The sequence below is a fragment of the Ruditapes philippinarum genome, unplaced genomic scaffold (assembly GCF_026571515.1).
Source record: "Ruditapes philippinarum isolate M1 unplaced genomic scaffold, ASM2657151v2 ctg1749_1_1_1_1, whole genome shotgun sequence".
In the NCBI taxonomy this organism is placed as follows: domain Eukaryota; kingdom Metazoa; phylum Mollusca; class Bivalvia; order Venerida; family Veneridae; genus Ruditapes; species Ruditapes philippinarum.
The window spans coordinates 56,311-76,475 of NW_026857129.1; the positions used below are offsets into that span (position 1 = coordinate 56,311).

Sequence of the window (20,165 nt, forward strand, 5' to 3'; positions counted from 1 at the left end):
GATTAACAATAGATTTAACCACTTATCTGATAATAAGAATTAGATAGGTCAGGGATATATGCATTATGACAATCTTCAATTGTATAGAAACAAAAAAATAATATGTTCCTACACTACTATTTAGTATTGTATTAATGCGGTGGCATAGCATTTTGCTCAAATGCAATCTTGTTTCTCTTTAATTTTATTTTTAATTTAATGAAACGATACATTTATTGACCTTAAAACTTAACACGATGTAAAAACTGTACATAATTAAATTAAAAAATGATAAACATGCATCCATGCATAAGATTATATGTGCATAAAATTACGAATATATTTGAAGCGCCTGTTTGACCTTATCTCTGAGTGTCTCGAGGAAGCTGATAATCAAGGAAACTCGAGCATAGCTTTGCCAGCTTTTGGAACAGGACAGCTTGATTATCCTCAAGATGTAGTTGCGGAGGAAATGTATAAAGCAGTAATTACCTTCGGAAGAACAGGATTAAAAAAGAAATTACACGACGTGCGCTTCGTTTTGTACTACAAAGATGATACATGTATTCAGGTATGATGGTCAGTCTTTTGAAAAATAATAAGAGTACAAGAAGTGACAGAAATGAGTTATTTTAGGTTTTATGCAATTTTATAATGGGATGTTAAAAGCGTAAAAAATATGTTCCTTGTTTGCATCGCATTACTTTTTTAATCAAATTTTATATAGACTACCTTAACAAGTTTAAAATATGCGAGAACAAGATCATATGGCAGAAGAACGTGATAGAAGTTGGACATAAACAGTTTCTCTGATAAACAGACTCAACACACTAAGTCTGAAATTTACATACAATATTGCTTTTCTGTCCCCACCCTCACCAAAAAAAAAACAAAAAACAAAACAAAACAAAAAACAAAACAAAAAAACAACAAAAACAAATAAAGCAACAAAAAACATTTAAGTGTTTGTGTGGAATGTAAATGCCAATACCTTAAATATTTGGAATGTAGCATTGCTTACCTGACCTCCACATAAATCATAACACAGGTGGTAAAGATCGGCCCCACTCTGGGGTCACTTCACTTATGTAGACTTATAAAATTAAAAATTGAGTACAACTCGAGCAAATGATGAGGGGTAAGTGGGGCGGGGAGTGAAGGATGTTGCATTTTTTCATTATCCCTTAATATGTATAGACTCAATTAAACCAAGTCTGCAATTTTCATGTAATCTATTGTAATTAATGCTTCCGAGGGATACACTTTATTCAGATTTTTATAAACATCTCTTTCATTTTTTAATTCTTTAACTATAAAAGCCGAGAACTATTTGTATGTAGCATTAATTAGTAGTCTTTTAAAAAAGGTATAAGTTATTGACCCTAATTTAGATACATATGCCATATTGCTTTCGAGGTATCTCCCCTTTCCCGTATTCTAAGATTCTAAGATTAAGAGAAAAGAAAAACGATTTCGGTATGGGTACATTTATTAACTTGAAATTTTCCAAATTCCAACAAGTATTTTGCAAATCCTCTTACTACAATGTCTAAAAAGGCATGTTTGATAGTCCAACTGATTGATTTGAGCTACATTTGTAGCTGAATAGATTGCCCTTATAGTTATTTGATATATTGAAAATTATGATTACGTATTTATCAAATACCCAACTTGAAATGAACACTAGAATGGACAATCAATAGTTATGTACAACGGCTGTACACGTACCAATACATACCTGTGTGTCTTGTTGTGTGTATATAAACTCAATTTAAATACTTGTTTCTTTGTTTTCTTAGGTGTTTAAGCTATAATTTAAAAGAATGTACATATACTATCTAGTATTATTAGGTGGATATAATCTGACCTTTGGTTGTTAATATTTGCATTGATACTTCTTATTACCTAGTTAAGACAATTTACAAAACGCGTTTTAATATGCATACCCTCGCGAATTATTATCCCCCGCCGAAAAGGCGGCGGGGGATATAGAAATAGTCTCCGTCCGTCTGTCCTTCCCTCCGTTTGTCCGCTCTCACGGGACAGTAATAATGTGGCTAGAGGGACAATATGTAACTGTTCTTTCTCTTTGATGTAATTCATTTCGTAATGCTTTTATGTGGCTATTTTCTTTTGTGTGGCTAAAAAGAACAATAGTGAGAACAATAGAGTAGCCACATTATTACTGTCCCGTTAGAACGTCCGTCCTTCCGTCCGTCGGTCATTTCGTCCCACATTTTTGTCCGGAGCATATCTCAAAAACGTTTTTGAGGTATCAACTTGAAACTTCATAGGTGGATAGACCATATTGATGAATAGTGCAGTGCACACGAATGATAACCCTAGCCTGCATAATTTTTCAGTTACTAGTATTGCCCTTTTTAATTTTTCAAACTTAATGTTTGTCCAGAGCATAACTCAAAAGCCTTTGAGATATCAACATAAAACTTCATAGGTGGATAGATCGTACTCAAGAGGTATGCAGTGCGCAATATGATAACTCTACCTCTCAAAATTTATGAGTTATTGCATTTTGTTATTTTTCCTACTTAATTTTTACCCGAGTGGAGCATATCTCAAAAAAGTGTTTGATGTATCAACTTGAAACTTCATAGGTGGATAGACCATATTGATGAGAAATGCAGTGAACAAGAATGATAACCCTAACCTGCATAATTTTTCAGTTATTGCCCTTTATAATTTTTCAAACTTAATGTTTGTCCAGAGCATAACACAAAAGCCTTTGAGATATCAACATAAAACTTCATAGGTGTATAGATCTCACTTAAGAGGTATGCAGTGCGCAATATGATAACTCTACCCTTCATATTTTTGGAGTTATTGCACTTTGTTATTTTTCATACTTAATGTTTACCTGAGTGGAGCATAACTCAAAAAGTCTATGATATGTCAACATGAAACTCCATTGGTTGATAGATCTTATTAATGAGAAATGCTCTGCGCAAGAATGATAACTCTACCCTTTATTATTTTTGAGTTATTGCCCTTTTTTATTTTTCATACTCAAGTTTTGTCCAGAGCATAACTGAAAAAGCCTTTGAGATATTAACATGAAACTTCATAGGTGGATAGATCATATTTAGGAGTGCAGTGCGCAAGAAAGATAACTCTACCCTGCATAATTTTTCAGCTATTGCCCTTTGTTATTTTTCATGCTTAATTTTTCACCTGAGTGGAGCAAAACTCAAAAGTCTCTGAGATGTATACATGAAACTGCATAGGTGGATAGATCTTATTGAATAGGAATGCTGTGCACAAGAATGATAACTCTACCCTTTATCATTTTTGAGTTATTGCTTTTTGTTATTTTTCATACATTTTGTCCGTAGCTTTTCTCAAAAAATGGTAGAGGTATCAGCTTGAAACTTCATAGGTGGATAAATCTCATTGCGGAGGAGCGCCGCACACAAGAATGATAACCTACCCTGTATTATTTTTAAATTTTTGCCCTTTGTTATTTTCAGCCATCAGTATTCATATATGTTTCAAATCAGTAATCACTTCAGCCATCAGTTTTCATTACCAAAATACCTCCTTAAATTGAATCATTCTGCTCTACTACATATACTAAGTACATTCTAGCTTCCAATGAGCAAACACATTCGGCGGGGGATGGCCATGTTAATGGCCATGTTAACATGGCTATTGTTTCCACTGGATGACTGGCTGATAACTGGCATTAATTGGAATAAAGACGTCTTTGTATACTTTACCCTCTTGTCGTTGTATAGATATCTCCATATACATGTATAATAAAGTCAGTAATTTTAAAAATGTGATATCAATTAACTTTTAAAAGAGGTATCTCCATTAACCTTATTTATTAACTTGTAAATTTCAAAAGATACATTCATTATTATTAAAATATTTTATTTAAGGCATTTGAAAATGAAGAGTCAAAGATACTTCGCAATGGAATATCAGCTAAAAAGGGAGGTAATTTCAGTCAAAATATATTATGTTTTCCTAAATTAATATTATAATTTTTTATTTGTCTGATATTTAGTTCGAGATTGCTGAGATTATGAATAGGTTCAACTGAGTGTAATTCATCACACCATAAGCGTATATCATTGTTTTGACGAATGGTATTTTCTGTTATTCGTATTGTAAGCTAATAAATAACGAGTAATTGTGACACTGAATTATACAGTGCGGATAACGAAACAATGGAACTTTTTTCTTCTCACAAAAACATATATGATAAGTGTTTAAAAACAGCTAATATTAATATAAGATAATTTCAGATGATTTTGAAGACACGTGCTATGAATTACCGTCAAATGACAGCGAATCTATCACACGTATGTTCGGAAGGGTCACACTTACTGTAAAACTTGGTGATTTACTGGCAGAGAAGGCACACTGTATCGTTAACAGCACCAATGTAGATTTGGATTTGTCTGTTGGTATGACAGTACTAGTATTTGTTTTTAAATTTTGATTAAATACATTTATGAGATGTAAAGATAAATAAAGATGTATTAAAATACAATTGACACCGTCACAACATTTATATTACTTTTTTTCAAGGTATGAATTGCATAATCAGGGAAGGTTCTTGTTTCTTCTATGCACAATATCTCTTCCAGAGCGTTTTTATTAATGATCATCATAAATCATTTTGATAATGATCCCATTTGATATTTAATTTTCCTTCAATATATTCTGTTTGCTTAGGTGCCATTTGTTTGAAGATTGAAGAATTATTCACGAAAGTTGTGTATATTGACTGACATATTTTTTTTCGATTAAAAATAATTTTTTTGTTATTGTGATTCAAAAGTGACATACTATTCATTCCTGTCACGTGAACATTTATATATTTGTTATTTAATGTAATGAAATGGAAGTTTTTGTTTTTAGGTGCCGTATCAAAAGTTATTTTACAACAAGGGGGTCAGATGTTGCAAGCAGAGCTTGATCGAAAAAGTACGTTTTATTCATCAATCTTTAGAAATAATTAATTCCTTATTTATTTGCCAAACAAAACTATTTCTTTCAAAAATATAATAAGTATATCATTAGTTAAAAAGATTTTGACAGGCTATACAGTCCTATTTAAACAACAGTTGACAAATATAACTCGAGCCGGCAGTTTATATACGGCCATAAAACCCATCAAGAATCTTTATTCATAACGAGTTTATAATACCGCAAACTTGCTGTCCAGTATGTAAATATGAATTGACAGAAGTCGTGTTTATAGGTTATATAAACATGAGCGCAGTATCATATTTACTTTTGTAAAATATTTTGAGCTCGAGGGGATTTCTTAAATTAAGATCGTATAATGCGCAACTTAACGTGCATAAAGACAACAGTTCCTTTGTTCTTGATGACATTATGTTGATAAAACGTAATTTCTGTGTATGGTCGTATCTTTAGCCAGCTTGCATAGCTAAATCGGTTAGAGCGCAAGACTTGTAATCTCGGAATTGTGGGTTCGATTCCCGGGCTGGCCAACTAAAATTACTAATCAGTATTTCGGATGAGACTTTAAATCGAGGTCCCGTGTATGGGTGCTTAAACACTTGGCGCGCTAAAGAACCAGGAGAAGCTTCTGAAATTGGGGCGTTTTTCTGTATCTGAAACTTCACTATCCTCCAAAATTTAAAATGACTAATACTCTTCTGGAGGACACGCCCATATGTGCAACCGATGGCGAGTATAAATAAACGCAAACACACACACCGGTCGTATCTATGCATGTGATACATGTAGTATTACAGTAAATTAATATATACTCTACTATATATAGTAAAAAAACTGCCTATGATTTCAATTGATTATGACAATCGCAACTTTTCGGCCATTCCGTCAGTCTTCGGCTAAAAACCTCTGAATACACAGAACGGATACGTTATTTCGGTCTAACCTACGCTAAGAAACTAAACATGTAAACAAATGGTAATGTTATGCTAGGAGTTGTTGACGTTAATTTTCCAATATATCATGTAAATGTCCACCTGAATTAAACAAATTCATAGATATAAAAGACAGCAATACATTATCTATATAATTATAATCATGGTTGTAGGAACCGAAAATACAAAATGCCAACCTGTTGATTTTAAGTCGCATTTGTTTAAAATTGTACATCAGTGGGCATATTTAAATTTAAATAGGTTGTCAGACATATTTTCAATCTTAATTGTACCGAAACAACTCGAAGAATACACTCTCTGTTTACATTTGAAATCACGTGGTAGAACTACTTTCGATCCGTTTTAACTCCGAGGTTATTATAGATAATTACCGAGGAAGTTCCGATTGGAGTACGTGCTTAATCTGAAACAATAAAGTCACACGTTATGTCATGAAAACAATTAACTTAAAAAGTGAAAGTAAGTTTTACGCACGAATCGCTGAAATTTATACTGAGAACTTAAGCGTATTTTGTACAAACACAATTTTGCTGCAATTAACGAAAACAATACTAAAAATTTATTCCGAGAAAACTTTATTCATATAAGCAAACACATAAGAGAGCAACTCTATAGAAGTAAGGGAGGCAACTGTAGAACTAACTGTAAAGTAGAAATCTGCAATCTGCAAAAAATGTTACCGTTATATCTATCAAGTGTATTAAAGACATTAATACACATTATATATTCTGTCGTGTATTAATCTCTTAGTAAATACATGTATGTGATAAAAGCAAAACTCTTATTTTTTAAGTAATTAATATCAAGTTATTATAACATTCAAAACCGTAAGTTGATTATCGCCCCGCACAATGAAACGTCTACTTAAACAGTGGCTCTTTCACATTTCGGTGATCTGTTTAAATTAGAGCCCTCGGCACTTCCGTTGTAGAGCCATCGACCAAAATAAAGCTGAAAAAGGTGAACACAGTTTCTAAAAATATCCGATGTAAAGAACATGCTTGCTTTTCAAAAATCGAAGAATGCTATGCAAAGTAGAATATTTTTCTCATCATTTCGGATGCAATTTCGATACTAAATACCCCAAATTGACTTTGCTTGAATTTTTTACCAAATATCAGCTCGTGTGTTTTCTTTCGCGAAAAGACACATCTTGAGTGATTTCTCAACCATAAAGTTAATTTTGGCCCACATAATCTTGCATGTACCAATGTGCTACTTCACCTTTGGCTCAACACATAAAATATTTCAAAGATATTTGTTAGAAATGAGATACTTTCATTTATTTAAATGTGATCCAGCCATCGACACGGTACTGGCGCCATCGGCAATGTGAAAGAGTCCTAGCAAATGTGATGGAGCCGATATGATGAGAAAAATATTCTACAAGGCATAGCATATTTCGATTTTTGAAAAAACAAGCATGTTCTTTTAAATTGGATATTTTTAGAAACTTTGTTTACGGTTTGGTCGATGGCTCTGTTTAGTAGGCGTGAATGACGGAGGGCATTATTCATTTCAGGACCGTAAACCACTTTCTGGCCCGTCGATGACGTGTACTAATGTCTTTAATACACTTGATAGATATTATAGGGGCATTTAAAAAAACCCCAAAAAGCCTTCAAATTGATATTCCCTTCATTGAAATTCTTTTTCATTGTAAATTTCTAATATACAGTAACTTATACAGAGTTGCTTGTACATACACAGTCCACTAGAATCCAGGAGCACGTTTCACTTTCTTGGAATGAAATTGCCGTATTTTTATTCTTGAAATTATAGTAAGACTGTATTTGTACATTTTACGCTTAAAATCAAGCAATTTGTACTAAAATAGTACTTTCATTTTTACAGCTAGCTGTTTTGATGACATAAAATGTGACGTTGATGGATTATGTTTATCAGTTTTCAGCCCCGGGCCGCAACTCATAATCGGTCACGTGACACTCATAATCAGTTGTAATCATAGACAGTTTTGTAACAATTATATTAATTAACATAAACAGCCTATTTGTGTTTCCTTAATGACAGTTCATGTTAATAAAAATAGCAATAAATCAAATAAACGAATACAAACATTTTGAAGTGCAATAATATACATATGTAGAATACCTGTTTTATTTTAACGTGTTCTTTGTAACTGTTCAAGTGATTCAACTGAGTAATTTGACTCGCCTCCATTGTAAAAACTTAATGTTTTTGTAATATAAATTCTTCATCATTTCAGAGAATATGATGAAGAGTGAGTTTTTAGTTGTGACAAGTGCTCCAAACTTACCAAGTAATTCAATTATGCACATTGTTGTGAATACAGATGAAATAACAGAGACTGTCCTGAAATGTCTGGAAGAAGCAGAGCAGCAAAAAATGACAAGCTTAGCTTTCCCAGCACTTGGCACAGGTTCATTGATATGTGTTTATTTTATTATTTAATCAATATTTTACATTTATGCAAATGGTATTTATTAACACGTTGTTATGGAGTTTTTATGCCACGTTACAAAGATTAAAAAGTGTACACAATTTTTTTTCTTAAAAACCACAAGTCCGATTTTATTTAAACTTGCAAAATGTTTCCTTGGGTAAAGGGCTTCCAAAGTTGTTTCAATGATTTAAAATGGCTGTCATGGCATTGGCAAGTGAAAAGAATATTATTGGACTTTCTTTTAAACAAAGGCTAAGAGCAAATATATTTTGCCTTAGGCATTATCCTGTGGGCCTCTACTAAGATTGTTTAACCTTTTCCCTCATATAAGCGTGTTTCGACGGCTTTTTGCCCCCCCTTTTTTTGAGGCCTCAAACAGTAAAAAATACCCTATTTAGGCCCCAAACACTGGTTTTCGTTTGAGAAATGTTGTTAAAAAAGTGACCACTTTTTCGGTGCCGTCCCCTATCCAAAAGTTACATCAGGGGGTTGCCAGAAGGGGGATGTGCCCCCTTCTGTTTGGGGGGGGGGGGGTGAAGGGGGACGGAGTCCCCTCATCGCCAAGAAAATTTTGGCCATGCGACAGGCTAAAAATGGCCTCTGGTCGATCTTAGGGTAATAGTAACTGAAGCTGAAAAGCCTTTTACTCTATCTCAATTCATTGAGAAGTTGCAGAACTTTGAAATCAGTTTTGATGGAAAAAACAATGCAAAATAGTGATTTTGGGCAATTTTGAGACGTCCCCCCGTTGCCATGGTAACAGGAAATTTACGATTGAGCATGCTGTTACAGAGGCTATGGTGTAGTCAACATTTGTGCCAAGTTTCATCAGTATTGAAGCATTTTTCATAGTTTCATAGCAGCTTGAACTTGTTACAGGAAGTTTTTCAATGAAAACGGCCATTTATCGCAACATGCTCATGGAGTAAAAGGTTAAACTATATCTCTGTGGTCAAAATTGGCCAGTCCGAAATGTTATGTGTTTTCCTTATATGTATGAAACAAAGATTTTAAAAATCCTACAAAGCTACAAGTGTTAAGCATAAAACATTGTCTTGTGAACCTCTACTTAGAGTATTCAACTTATAGCTTTTGGGTTATAATTCTTAAAATCAACACCGTTGCTATAAAGAAAAAAATAATGAAATGGAAACAACTCTTTTTGTACATATTTTCATGGTATGTTTTGTTGGTTTCAATCGAATTTTCTTTTCAAAAGCTGAGATTTAATTTTTAGGTCATTGAATATATAGCAAGAAGAGAAATGCTTGCTTTTCTCTAGCAAGAGAAATGTTTGCTTTTCAGAGATATTTATGAAATGATTTGAGTACATTATAAGAACATAACGATTCAAACAAATCTACCCTTTCCCTTGTAAAGAAATGTAGTTTAGATTAGTTTAAATCTACATGTTTATTGTCTCTAATGGTGTGTTTTTGTGTATGTTTTCAGAACTAGCTAATGTTTTTTAAATCAAAAGATTTAAGGATAATAACTGACAGTATTTCAAAGGTTAATACAGCTATATAAATGTCTAAATGTTTACCAAGTAAGAATACTTTTAATTTTATTTTAAATCAATTATTATACTACAGCATTTACATCGGTGCATTAGATACATCTGCACATTGCCTTTCATTAAACATGTTGAAATATGACCATGACTTTCAAATTTACAAGACACATTTTCATTATTGCAAAGTTCAGGTGTACACAAACAAATTAGATCAACTGTTCCTACTATTTAATGTATTATTAATGAGGTGGCATAGCGTTTTTCACACTCTTGCATTCTTTTTCATTTTCATACATTGGCTGGAGGCGATGAAGTTGTTTTTCAATGTATGTTTACTTCAACTGAAATATTATGTAAAACTGTATTTTTACTTTGCAAACACTATAAAATCTTCGAATTTCGACATATATCATTTATATCTTAATCAGATTTTACTTGGATACAAAACAATGTTATTTGCAAATTTTTATTTCCGTTCAGATTCGTTTTACGTACAAGTTGCAAGATAAGGTAGACCACCCCTGATGGGCACTATAAAGAACTGAAAAATAGACAACATATGACGTTAAAGGTCACCTGTATGCAAAATTTAAATAAAATTTACCGTGTGGTTTATGAGTTATGAACATTTTTTTTCTGCACTAAAACTTTGCTATTAGAAGAGCTCTTTTTCAGAAATGAGGAAATACTAAATAATACATAATATCATCATTATGAAAAATGTTTTCCTATTGCTCACTGTTAAGAAACAAATAATTACATTCAGGTTACAAATTTACAAGAAGTAAGAGACATCAGTTTGCTCAATCACAACAACAAAATAGCCACTTGTCATTTTAAAGTTTATGAGTTTTATACATTTACACATAATTATCACATATTTATGTCCTTGTAGTATTTATCACAATGGCCAAGGCTTTCGCAGAAACGATGGGTCCTTCGCAGCGGCGTTGGAGTATTCGTCGCAGAAGCAGTGGATAAAATATGGCCGTTTCCTGTCGTCGGTAAGTTTATGAGTGGATTTTGTTTTATGTTTTAATGTTTTACTGGAAACACTTAGTGAGACTGGAACCCAAATATGTACTCTTTCAACTTATTACACGCACATGGTGAAATTCATTGCCGTTTATGCAAACAGTTCTCTACAGTTTGACAAAGGAACGCCACTTTTGCCTAAGTTTGGTTAAAACACATAAAAATGTGTGCAAAACGACTCCATAATACAATGGCATCACATCGTTTTAATGATACATTCACAAATTAACCATAATTTGGAAATTTGGGAAATTATTATTGCCTGTTTATAAAATAAATAGAAAAAATGTTATCAACGCAGACAGCGGTGGATTCGATTGCAACGCAGTGCGGTGGGCCAGATACCATTTATGTATATTTTGAGGGTTTAACTTGACGTAACGCATTTCAATTGAGTACAACCATTTTCTTAATTTGACATCTGAGAAACGTGTTTATTTTGTGTTTAAAACAATATTATTATATATACGCTCGTACAAATAGATGTACGAGTTCCTCTTTCATTTGTTCTTCCATTGAAAATTCCTTTAGCCGTAATTATCATAGAATAATCTACGTTCAACCTTGGACTTATAAGGACCGAAAGTTCCAGGTTCAATGTTTTTGTCATACAGACATATAAAAGAGATACTCGTTAAGATAAACAGAACATGCTTTTTGAATACGAAAATAATTTCAGTTTTGAATGTCACTGTGTTATATTATCATATACTAAGGAACTAATTTATATAATTTTTTTTACAGCGTAAGAGTTATTTTTAGAAAAGTTTTCTCTATAACTTTTTGTTAAGACCTGCGCGTTTTACAGCTTCAGTTTTTTTTCTTTTTTTCTTAAAATTGTGACATTTATAGAAGAAAAAATGGTCTCAAATATGGTACATGTATATTTTTAAAGAATTCTATGTGTGAAATGAGAGGTAACAGAACTATTTTATGGAATTTAGTATTTCTTTGAAAATATACACAAATACACGTATATTGGAGAACATAACAAGCGGAAAAAAGGTTTTTTCAGAGAAGTTATCCGTCCCTGAAATAGCCCCAAATAAAGAAAAAATCAAATTCACGCACAGAAAAGTACAGAAATGATATTGCTAAGTGTTTTCTCTCTCGAAATGTTTATGTTATCATATTTTAGCATCATGCCAAATTTAAAGAATATAATCATATTGAACCTCCTTAATTTTGCGTTTATGTGTTTATAATACTGTGCGTGTGTTACGTCACTTTTCCTTTGATAATTGTGACGTCGATTTATGAAATTATCTCACCTGTTTTTTTAAAAAAATGCTTGGTGTATTATGAATACGTTATTTGAAATAAATGTGACACGTAAAATGGTCGTATATAAACGGTTGTTTTCAATATTAATAGCTATCGAAATTCGTGATAAAACTGGTACATGTAGGTAAGAATCAGAAAATAAAGTTACAAATAAACCAAAAATGTCTATAACTAAATTAACGTCTCGTTTATACAATGAAAAGTTACGTTACAAACATGCAGTATTATAAAGTTTATATACACGACTGCTGTTTATTTAATATATATATTATATTTCCAAACATATATTAAATATTTTCCGTTTATATACGGCCATATTGTATTGTATGTCAAAATCTTTATAACTAATATGATACTCTCGAAAACGCCATGAACATGTGTTAACTTTATGTTTGTATAACTCATATGCCGTAGTGCAAAAATATATGCACGGCCCTGCCATGCCCATTTAAAATAGTCAGAAATCGGCATCGGTATAAAGGTGTAACACGTGATCACGTGTAACATGTAAATGTCTGACACGTGATATTTTGTCTGGATTCATCACATCTATGGAACTCCCTGCGCATCGCTAAATTTCCTTTCGGTGGTGCATCAAGGTCAAATATTTTGACTCCTAGTTTCTGCCGGGATGTCTTATGCATGATCCCTGATGAACTTGGAAATACAAATATAATGTTAAAGGACACTATATATTTCTTACTTTACTGCGCATTTCAACTGAAATGGTGCATTTAGGCACAAAAATACTTGAAACTTAGTAATAACCAATAATAATTTTTGAACGTGGATTATTCTATGATAATACGACCAAAGTAATTTTCAATGGAAGGAAACTGAAAGCGGAACTCGGACATCTATTTGTACCAGCGTATATATATAATAATATTGCTTTAAACATCAAATAATCACGTTCCTCAGATGTCAAAGTAAGAAAATGGTTGTACTCAATTGAAAAGTGCGTTACGTCAAGTTAAACCCTCAAAATATACATAAATGGTATCTGGCTTCAATCGAATCCACTGCCGTCTGCGTTGAAAACATTTTTTGTCATTTTTTTCATAAACAGGCAATAATAATTTCCCAAATTTCCAAAGAATGGTTCATTTGTGAAAACATCATTCATACGATGTGATGCCGTTGTATTTTGGGGTCGTTTTGCACACATTTGTACATGTTTTAACCAAACTTAGGCAAAAGTGAATTCCCCTAGTCAAACTGTAGAGAACTGTTTGCATAAATGAAAATGAATTGCACCTGGTGTTTGTAATAAGTTAAAAGATTATATATGTTGACTCCAGTATCACTGTTTCCAGTAAAACATTAAAACATAAAACAAAATCCAGTCATATACTGACCGACGACAGCAAACGGCCATATTTTATCCACCGCTTCTGCGACGAATAGTCCACCGCCGCTGCGAAGGACCCACCGCTTCTGCGAAAGCCATGGCCAGTGTGTTTATGTGATGTTGCGAAATCAGATCAACGATTTATTAATGCAATTTCAACAGAGAACTTTTAACCAATAATTCTAGGTATGAACACGTCAGATTCTTCGACTATCGGTCGGGGAATGGTCGATGCTGTCGAAGAATTCTCGAATACAAATCCAAAGCATTTGAAGGATGTTAGATTTGTGGTTTTTCAAAGACCGATGCTCCGAGATTTCATTAAAGTTGCGTATGATGCGAATGATATAAAAAGTAAAAAAGGTTTAATTGGGAAACTGTGGTCAAATGTCAAAGGTAAATTCAGATGTTTAATCATTTTAGGCATATTTAATATCAACATGTAATGCTGATATGTATATCAATTGCGCATTCAAATTTAAACGCCATCATTTTAAGTCAAATTTTTAAAATAATAGTATTAAATTCATTTGATAAATGAAAATCATACAATTAATTATGGAACACCCTTTTAAAATTTATAAAATGTAGAGAAAATCAAGCTTCATTTATGTTTGAAATCGCTGGTTTTAATATTAGCTGCTTGATAAATTTTTATATCATTCGTTTTTATTTCCGCTTGATTGTTGCAAGTTTATCTGTATTATTGAATTATTTGATCTAATTCAATTTAAATTAATATTTCTTGATTAAATTTAAAACTTACTGATAAGAAGATAAAATTGATTGGTTACTAATTTAATTAGTTTTAAAATAATCAGTTGCATTTGTATTACCAAACATGACCCTTGAAAATTTATATTTATGTCTTGAAAATTTGTGTGATTGGTTATTGACCCTTGTAGTTTAGAATTTACCAAACATTCCACAGAGCCTTTAGATATTTTAATTATTGTTTTCACAATGCTTGTTGTGCATATTTTTCCTATACTTTCATTTTTTCTGTTCTGGTTGCAATTGAATTAATATAATGTAATAGTTGTGACAGCTTGTGTTACATTACACAGGAGTGTTCAGTGGTAGTTACGATAATGATGACCCAAATAAAAGTCAAAAAGATTCGTCACAGGACGAGACTGACGTCAACAAAGTTACATTTTATATCTATTCTCTCGGCGAGGATGAAATAGATAAGGCAATAAGGAAACTTGATTCATTTATTGAAAAAGAAGTTGAGTCAAAGACATTCACTGATTACATTATACAGCAACTTGATGAAGATCAGGTATTTTAAGCATATTTTGAAACAACAAGAAAATCATTTTTTAAAAGATTATAATGTTTTTTCTTCTCCTGAAGGTTTAAGATTTTAAGATTTCAATCCTATCGGGAATCAAGAAGTTCTTATATTTTACATATTTATACTGGTATGTTATTAAAGCTCCCTTTTTGTGAAAGAGGGACATAATATTCAAAATTTTCTTCAATATCTTTCCATAAAGACGTGTCTGCTTTATATTTTTAGGTTTCAGAAGTTACATCCATAGCAAAGCATTATAACATTGACATCAAAATAGATCAACAAAGCTGTATGATAAAGATCTGTGGGATGAAGGACAATTTTTTCAAGGCGTATGATAAAATACAAAGGTAATATTTTTTAATCCACATCCGCTGATCTTTAAAGAAGCATGCCCCCAGAAGATAATAACTTCCCACTGCTGAATTTAAATTTAAAATATCTTAAAAAACATCAAAATAGTTGAAAAAAAATCACTGGCATAAAAATGTCATTTATTGATAAATACTTAAATAATTAAATTGACCAGTATATAAATTTGAACTCTACCAAGCAATGCAATGTGATAAGAGCTATACCAGAGTATACATTGACAAGCTTTGAAACGCAATTCAGGTCCGAAACTATATAAAACAAGTGGTATTACTCTATTGCTTTAAAATTGTTAAAAAATGGATTTTAATTAATGTAAATATCGGATACGTAAATATATTTACAAAAGCTTTTAGTGATGCTTTAACTTTGCAGGTATAATGTAAATTTTATTTTGTCTGAATACAAAATATAATTTCATTGATCAAATGTTTGATTAATCTAGTTATGTTATCAATAAATTAATCTACATTTTTAATTTTGATAACATGTTATCATTTTGCTAATTTGCAGTTCAAATTTGTTTTAGCAAATTGATCATACCTCCTATATAAATTCTGATGAAAAATAAAAGGTGCAGATATTGTATCTTTATCATTTTCCCTGAAGTTAGAGCATGTAGACGCTACCTTGTCCTCCCGTCCGTCCATCATAACTTAAAACGTATTGAAGGAATTTTATATGAGCTTCATGCAGTAATAGATCCATTAAAAGGAAGCGCAGTGTCTAAAATCATGCCACTAATTTTGAATTATCTCCCTTAAGTTAAAGATGTTTGTCCAGAATATCAATTTAAATTACGAATTATATCTAATAGAATTTACACACATTTGTAAAGGCAATAGGGGTGAACTTCAATGTAAAAAAAAACACAATTTAACCTTGCTTCAATAGTTTTTAAAATATCTACCTACTTCTCAATATGAGTGTTCGAAAATTACTTGAAAACTATTGTAAGAATTATTCAAACTTCACACAGTGATAGATATTAGTAAAATGAAGTGCAATGTTAAAATAATTATGTTATCTTGCTAAATCTATCTTTATGATACTTCAAAATATTAAATATTGCTCGTGCTGAGTATATCTTGCAAACTTTCAAAGATATCTCATTCAAATTCACACAAGTGAAGTGAGGTGTCAAAGAACCATTATAATTCTGCATTACTTTCTTTTTTAATCATTTCCCTTTATTATATTGAATAAGGATTTTCCAAAATGATATCTTTGCAACTACAAACAGTTGTCGTTGACTTCAAACCACTTGCCCTCACCGCTATAGGTTCGAATCACGACATGAACTTTGAATTCTTTCATGTGAGGAAGCTATCCAGCTAGCTTACGGAACGTCGGTGATTCTACTCAGGTGCCAGTTCGTGCCAGAAAAAATGCACGGAAGGTCATCTGAGGTCTTGCTCCACCAGTAAAGATTGAACGTAGCCATGTGACATATGTTGTGTCGATGTGACGTAAAAAACAAACAAACAAACAGTTGTAGTGACACAAAATAGAAAGTGCAGTGTTAAAGAACTATCATATTTCTGCCTTGATTATTTTTATTTATTATCTCCTTTTCTAATTCTGAATAATGGTTGTTCAAAAAATAACTTGAAAATTTTTTTGAGGAATATGACTAAATATTTTATCGGTGATAGATATCAGTGAAAAGTCATGTAGTGAAGCGAAAAGGATCATAATTCTACATTGCTTTTTTTTCAATTATCACCCTTTATGATATTTTTTTTTAAAATAATGCTTGTGCAATAGTATCTTATTGAAGCGTTCGCACAAAGTAACCAGTCAGAGGTAGTGCAATATTATAGAACTAGTTGGTCTCCCTTTTTGATATAAAATTATGATTGTCCTGAGACTAAGTTGAAACATATTGCTTTTTTATTAACCGACGAAATTTAATATATTACTATCCGAGCCCCTGAGGGTCATGTAGATTCTGGGATTGTTAAATCAATTTCAACAAACAGCTTAATATAGTTCAATTATGTTTATATATCAATCTTGACTTTAGGTTGTTACATCAAGTAGGTACAAAACAACACTCAGACATATACTCAAGTATATAAAAATAGATAAATATAAAATAAAATAAAGAAGGATCAATGTATTACATTAATCATCATCCATATCTTATTTTCACATCCAGAACATAATCGTCAACATATGTAGCGGCCAATCAGCTCTTTTTATTTAGCAACAGTCCTTATATATCATATGCATCATTATATAATTACTCAAGTTTAACATATTTTACATTTTATACAATAAACTATGCGTCACAGGCAACTTACCATATAAGTGATGAGTGGAATACAGCAATCTAATAAATGACACCTTTTCTCTAATGCAATCTAATAAATTACACCTTTTCTCTAATAAATTACACATTCTCTCTATCACACCAGTGACTGCAATGTTAAATGTCAAAGGTGAATAAAAGAAGAAGGTTGACTTGATAGTTCCATATGAATATGAATAATTTTATTGAACAAAAGGCAAATGCCTGTGAGTACATATATACAAACATATAATACAAGGGTTTTTTTTTACAAAATAATCAGTGGCGGTCCAATTCTATATAAATCATCATAAATGTATGAAATCGTAAAAAATATCAATCATCACTGCATGCAATCATTATCATTTTGCGAACTATAAGAGGCGATTGGTGAAACAACAGTATCATAAATGCTTTTATGTAAATCTTCTCAAATTTTCAAACAGTTATACACCTATTATAGTCATCGTCAATGAGATATTGAAAAGAAAAACAATGAGTATAAAACATGAGTATTAAACTTCGCACACGCACGCACACACACAAACACACGCACACACGCACGCGCACACACATATGCACACGTATACAAAAATATTGTTTATATATCAAAATAGAGTCTTCCACAAGAGAAAAATGTAAAAATATATTTTGTGAGGAAAAGTGACTCACATTTAATATAAAACTATGCTACGGCGTTCCATGGCTTTAAATAAGTATATGGCAAGATTGGTATTTATTTGTTTTTGGTCGCTGGAAAGAAGTTCAACAAACTTTGGAATATTCGGTCTTTTTCGAAAATATTGTTTTATATATCTAATTCTTAAATCTTTATATAATTCGCATTCTAAATGAAAATGAATTTCGTCTTCTAGTGTGTTACATAAGATACATTTGCGTTCATTTCTTGGAATCGGATGCGGTTTATGCCATCTGCCGGTTTCTATATACAATCTGCATGACGATAAACGAAATTTTGTTAAAGCAGCTCGGTATTTACTAAGATTGATTTGTTCTATGTATTTCGAAAACCCGAAAGTAGCGAAAAGTTTATATGTGCCCTAGGTGACGTTTCAACTTCAGACATCCAGTTTTGAATAAAATTATCTTCAAGTCTTCGCTTGACTTCTGCTATAAAAATGTTTTCATTTCCTATTTCTTGAAATATCCATGCAAAGCCTAGATTTTCAAGAATTGTTCTTACAGACGTTGCCCAATTAGCACTTTCATTGTTTCGTTCAATATCTTCAAGCATCAAATTGTACGTTTCACGTTATCGCATTTAATTATCTTTAACCAGAATTTTAAAACCTGTATTATTCTTTGTTGTTTTAAAGGCATTCTACCTAAATCGCCGTATACAAAATTAGTCTGGGTTTGTAATTTTACCCTTAAAATATTTTTTAACAAATTTGTATGTATATTTTCAATTTTATCAGCTTTATTCATGCCCCATATTTCACATCCATAACATAAAATCGGTTTAATTAACTTGTCAAACAATTCAATTTTATGTTTTATATCTATATAAGTAAATTTCTGTAAGTATTGTTTCATTTTGAAAATGGCTTTTAATGCTTGACCTGACAATGCATTATATGTGTGTTCGAAAGACCCTCCACAAGAAAAAACTAAACCAATATATATAAATTTATTCATTATTTCAATTTCAGACCCATTATACATAACCCTAGTATTTCTTGGTAATCGTCCACTCTTTCTGAAAATCATCACTTTTGTTTTATTAATATTTACGGTAAGTTTCCAACGTTCACAATAATATTTTAAAATATCCATGCCTTTTTGTAAATCATCTATACTTTCGGCTATTATCACAATATCGTCTGCGTATAAAAGAAGAAAAAGTTTTAAAAAACCGTTATTTATGCCTTTAAATCCTTCACGTAAAAGTGTATCTTCAATATCGTTTACATTAATTGAAATAGAAAGGGAGATAAGCAATCACTATACCATAGTGAAACACATACTTATTTACGAGTTTCACAATCATTGACTGGACCAAAATAGAACAGACTCACAATAATGCATTCTCCATATTTACAATAAAGCATTTAGCAACAGTCAGGATAAGTACATACCAAATTAAGAAATAAAGAACTTGACCACAAAACATCAATTTTCCAACATCTCTTCTTCAAAAACAATGACTTTTCCAATCAAGAAATGACGACATTAAAATACCTTAAAATCAATCATTTAAAAACCAATCATTTGATTTCTTAATACTAACCACACATCCAATAAATGTAAACATAAGATAAAATTAGTTGATACAAATAGAGTAATATCCCTTGAAAATTGTCTGACAAGATTGTCGGATTGTTTCCCTTTGGAAAATTATGAAATTCAACAGTAATGCAAGACTTTTGTCCCATACACCAAATCTTAAAGGGTAAGACCCTGAAAGTGCAATATTAAAGAACAATAATTCTACATAAGTTAGCTTGTTTATGCATAATACCGGTAAAGCTTGTCTGGCGACTAACTTATCAAATAAACCGTTTTACCAGTTAAAGATCCTGCATGTTGCTATTAAGGTTTTTACAACACTTACATGAAATTTAATATATGTATATAATCATGCTTCTAAAAAAAAATTTTAACATCTAAGAATATATAAAACATGTACTGAAAATTTTAATGTTATTTTATGTAAATAAAATCATTAAAATATATGCAT

General features: G+C 31.6%; 1 protein-coding gene across 1 annotated transcript in view; it reads left to right on the plus strand.

The window, feature by feature from the left end:
• Positions 1-20,165, plus strand: part of LOC132748858 (protein mono-ADP-ribosyltransferase PARP14-like) — a gene marked incomplete at its 5' end in the record, with an annotated part of 96,317 nt that overhangs the window by 53,932 nt on the left and 22,220 nt on the right. Inside the window, 8 exon segments of the mRNA XM_060738514.1 lie at positions 329-550; positions 3,879-3,936; positions 4,248-4,409; positions 4,867-4,932; positions 8,116-8,289; positions 13,686-13,895; positions 14,567-14,784; positions 15,025-15,149. Coding sequence (XP_060594497.1) covers positions 329-550; positions 3,879-3,936; positions 4,248-4,409; positions 4,867-4,932; positions 8,116-8,289; positions 13,686-13,895; positions 14,567-14,784; positions 15,025-15,149 — 1,235 coding nt within the window.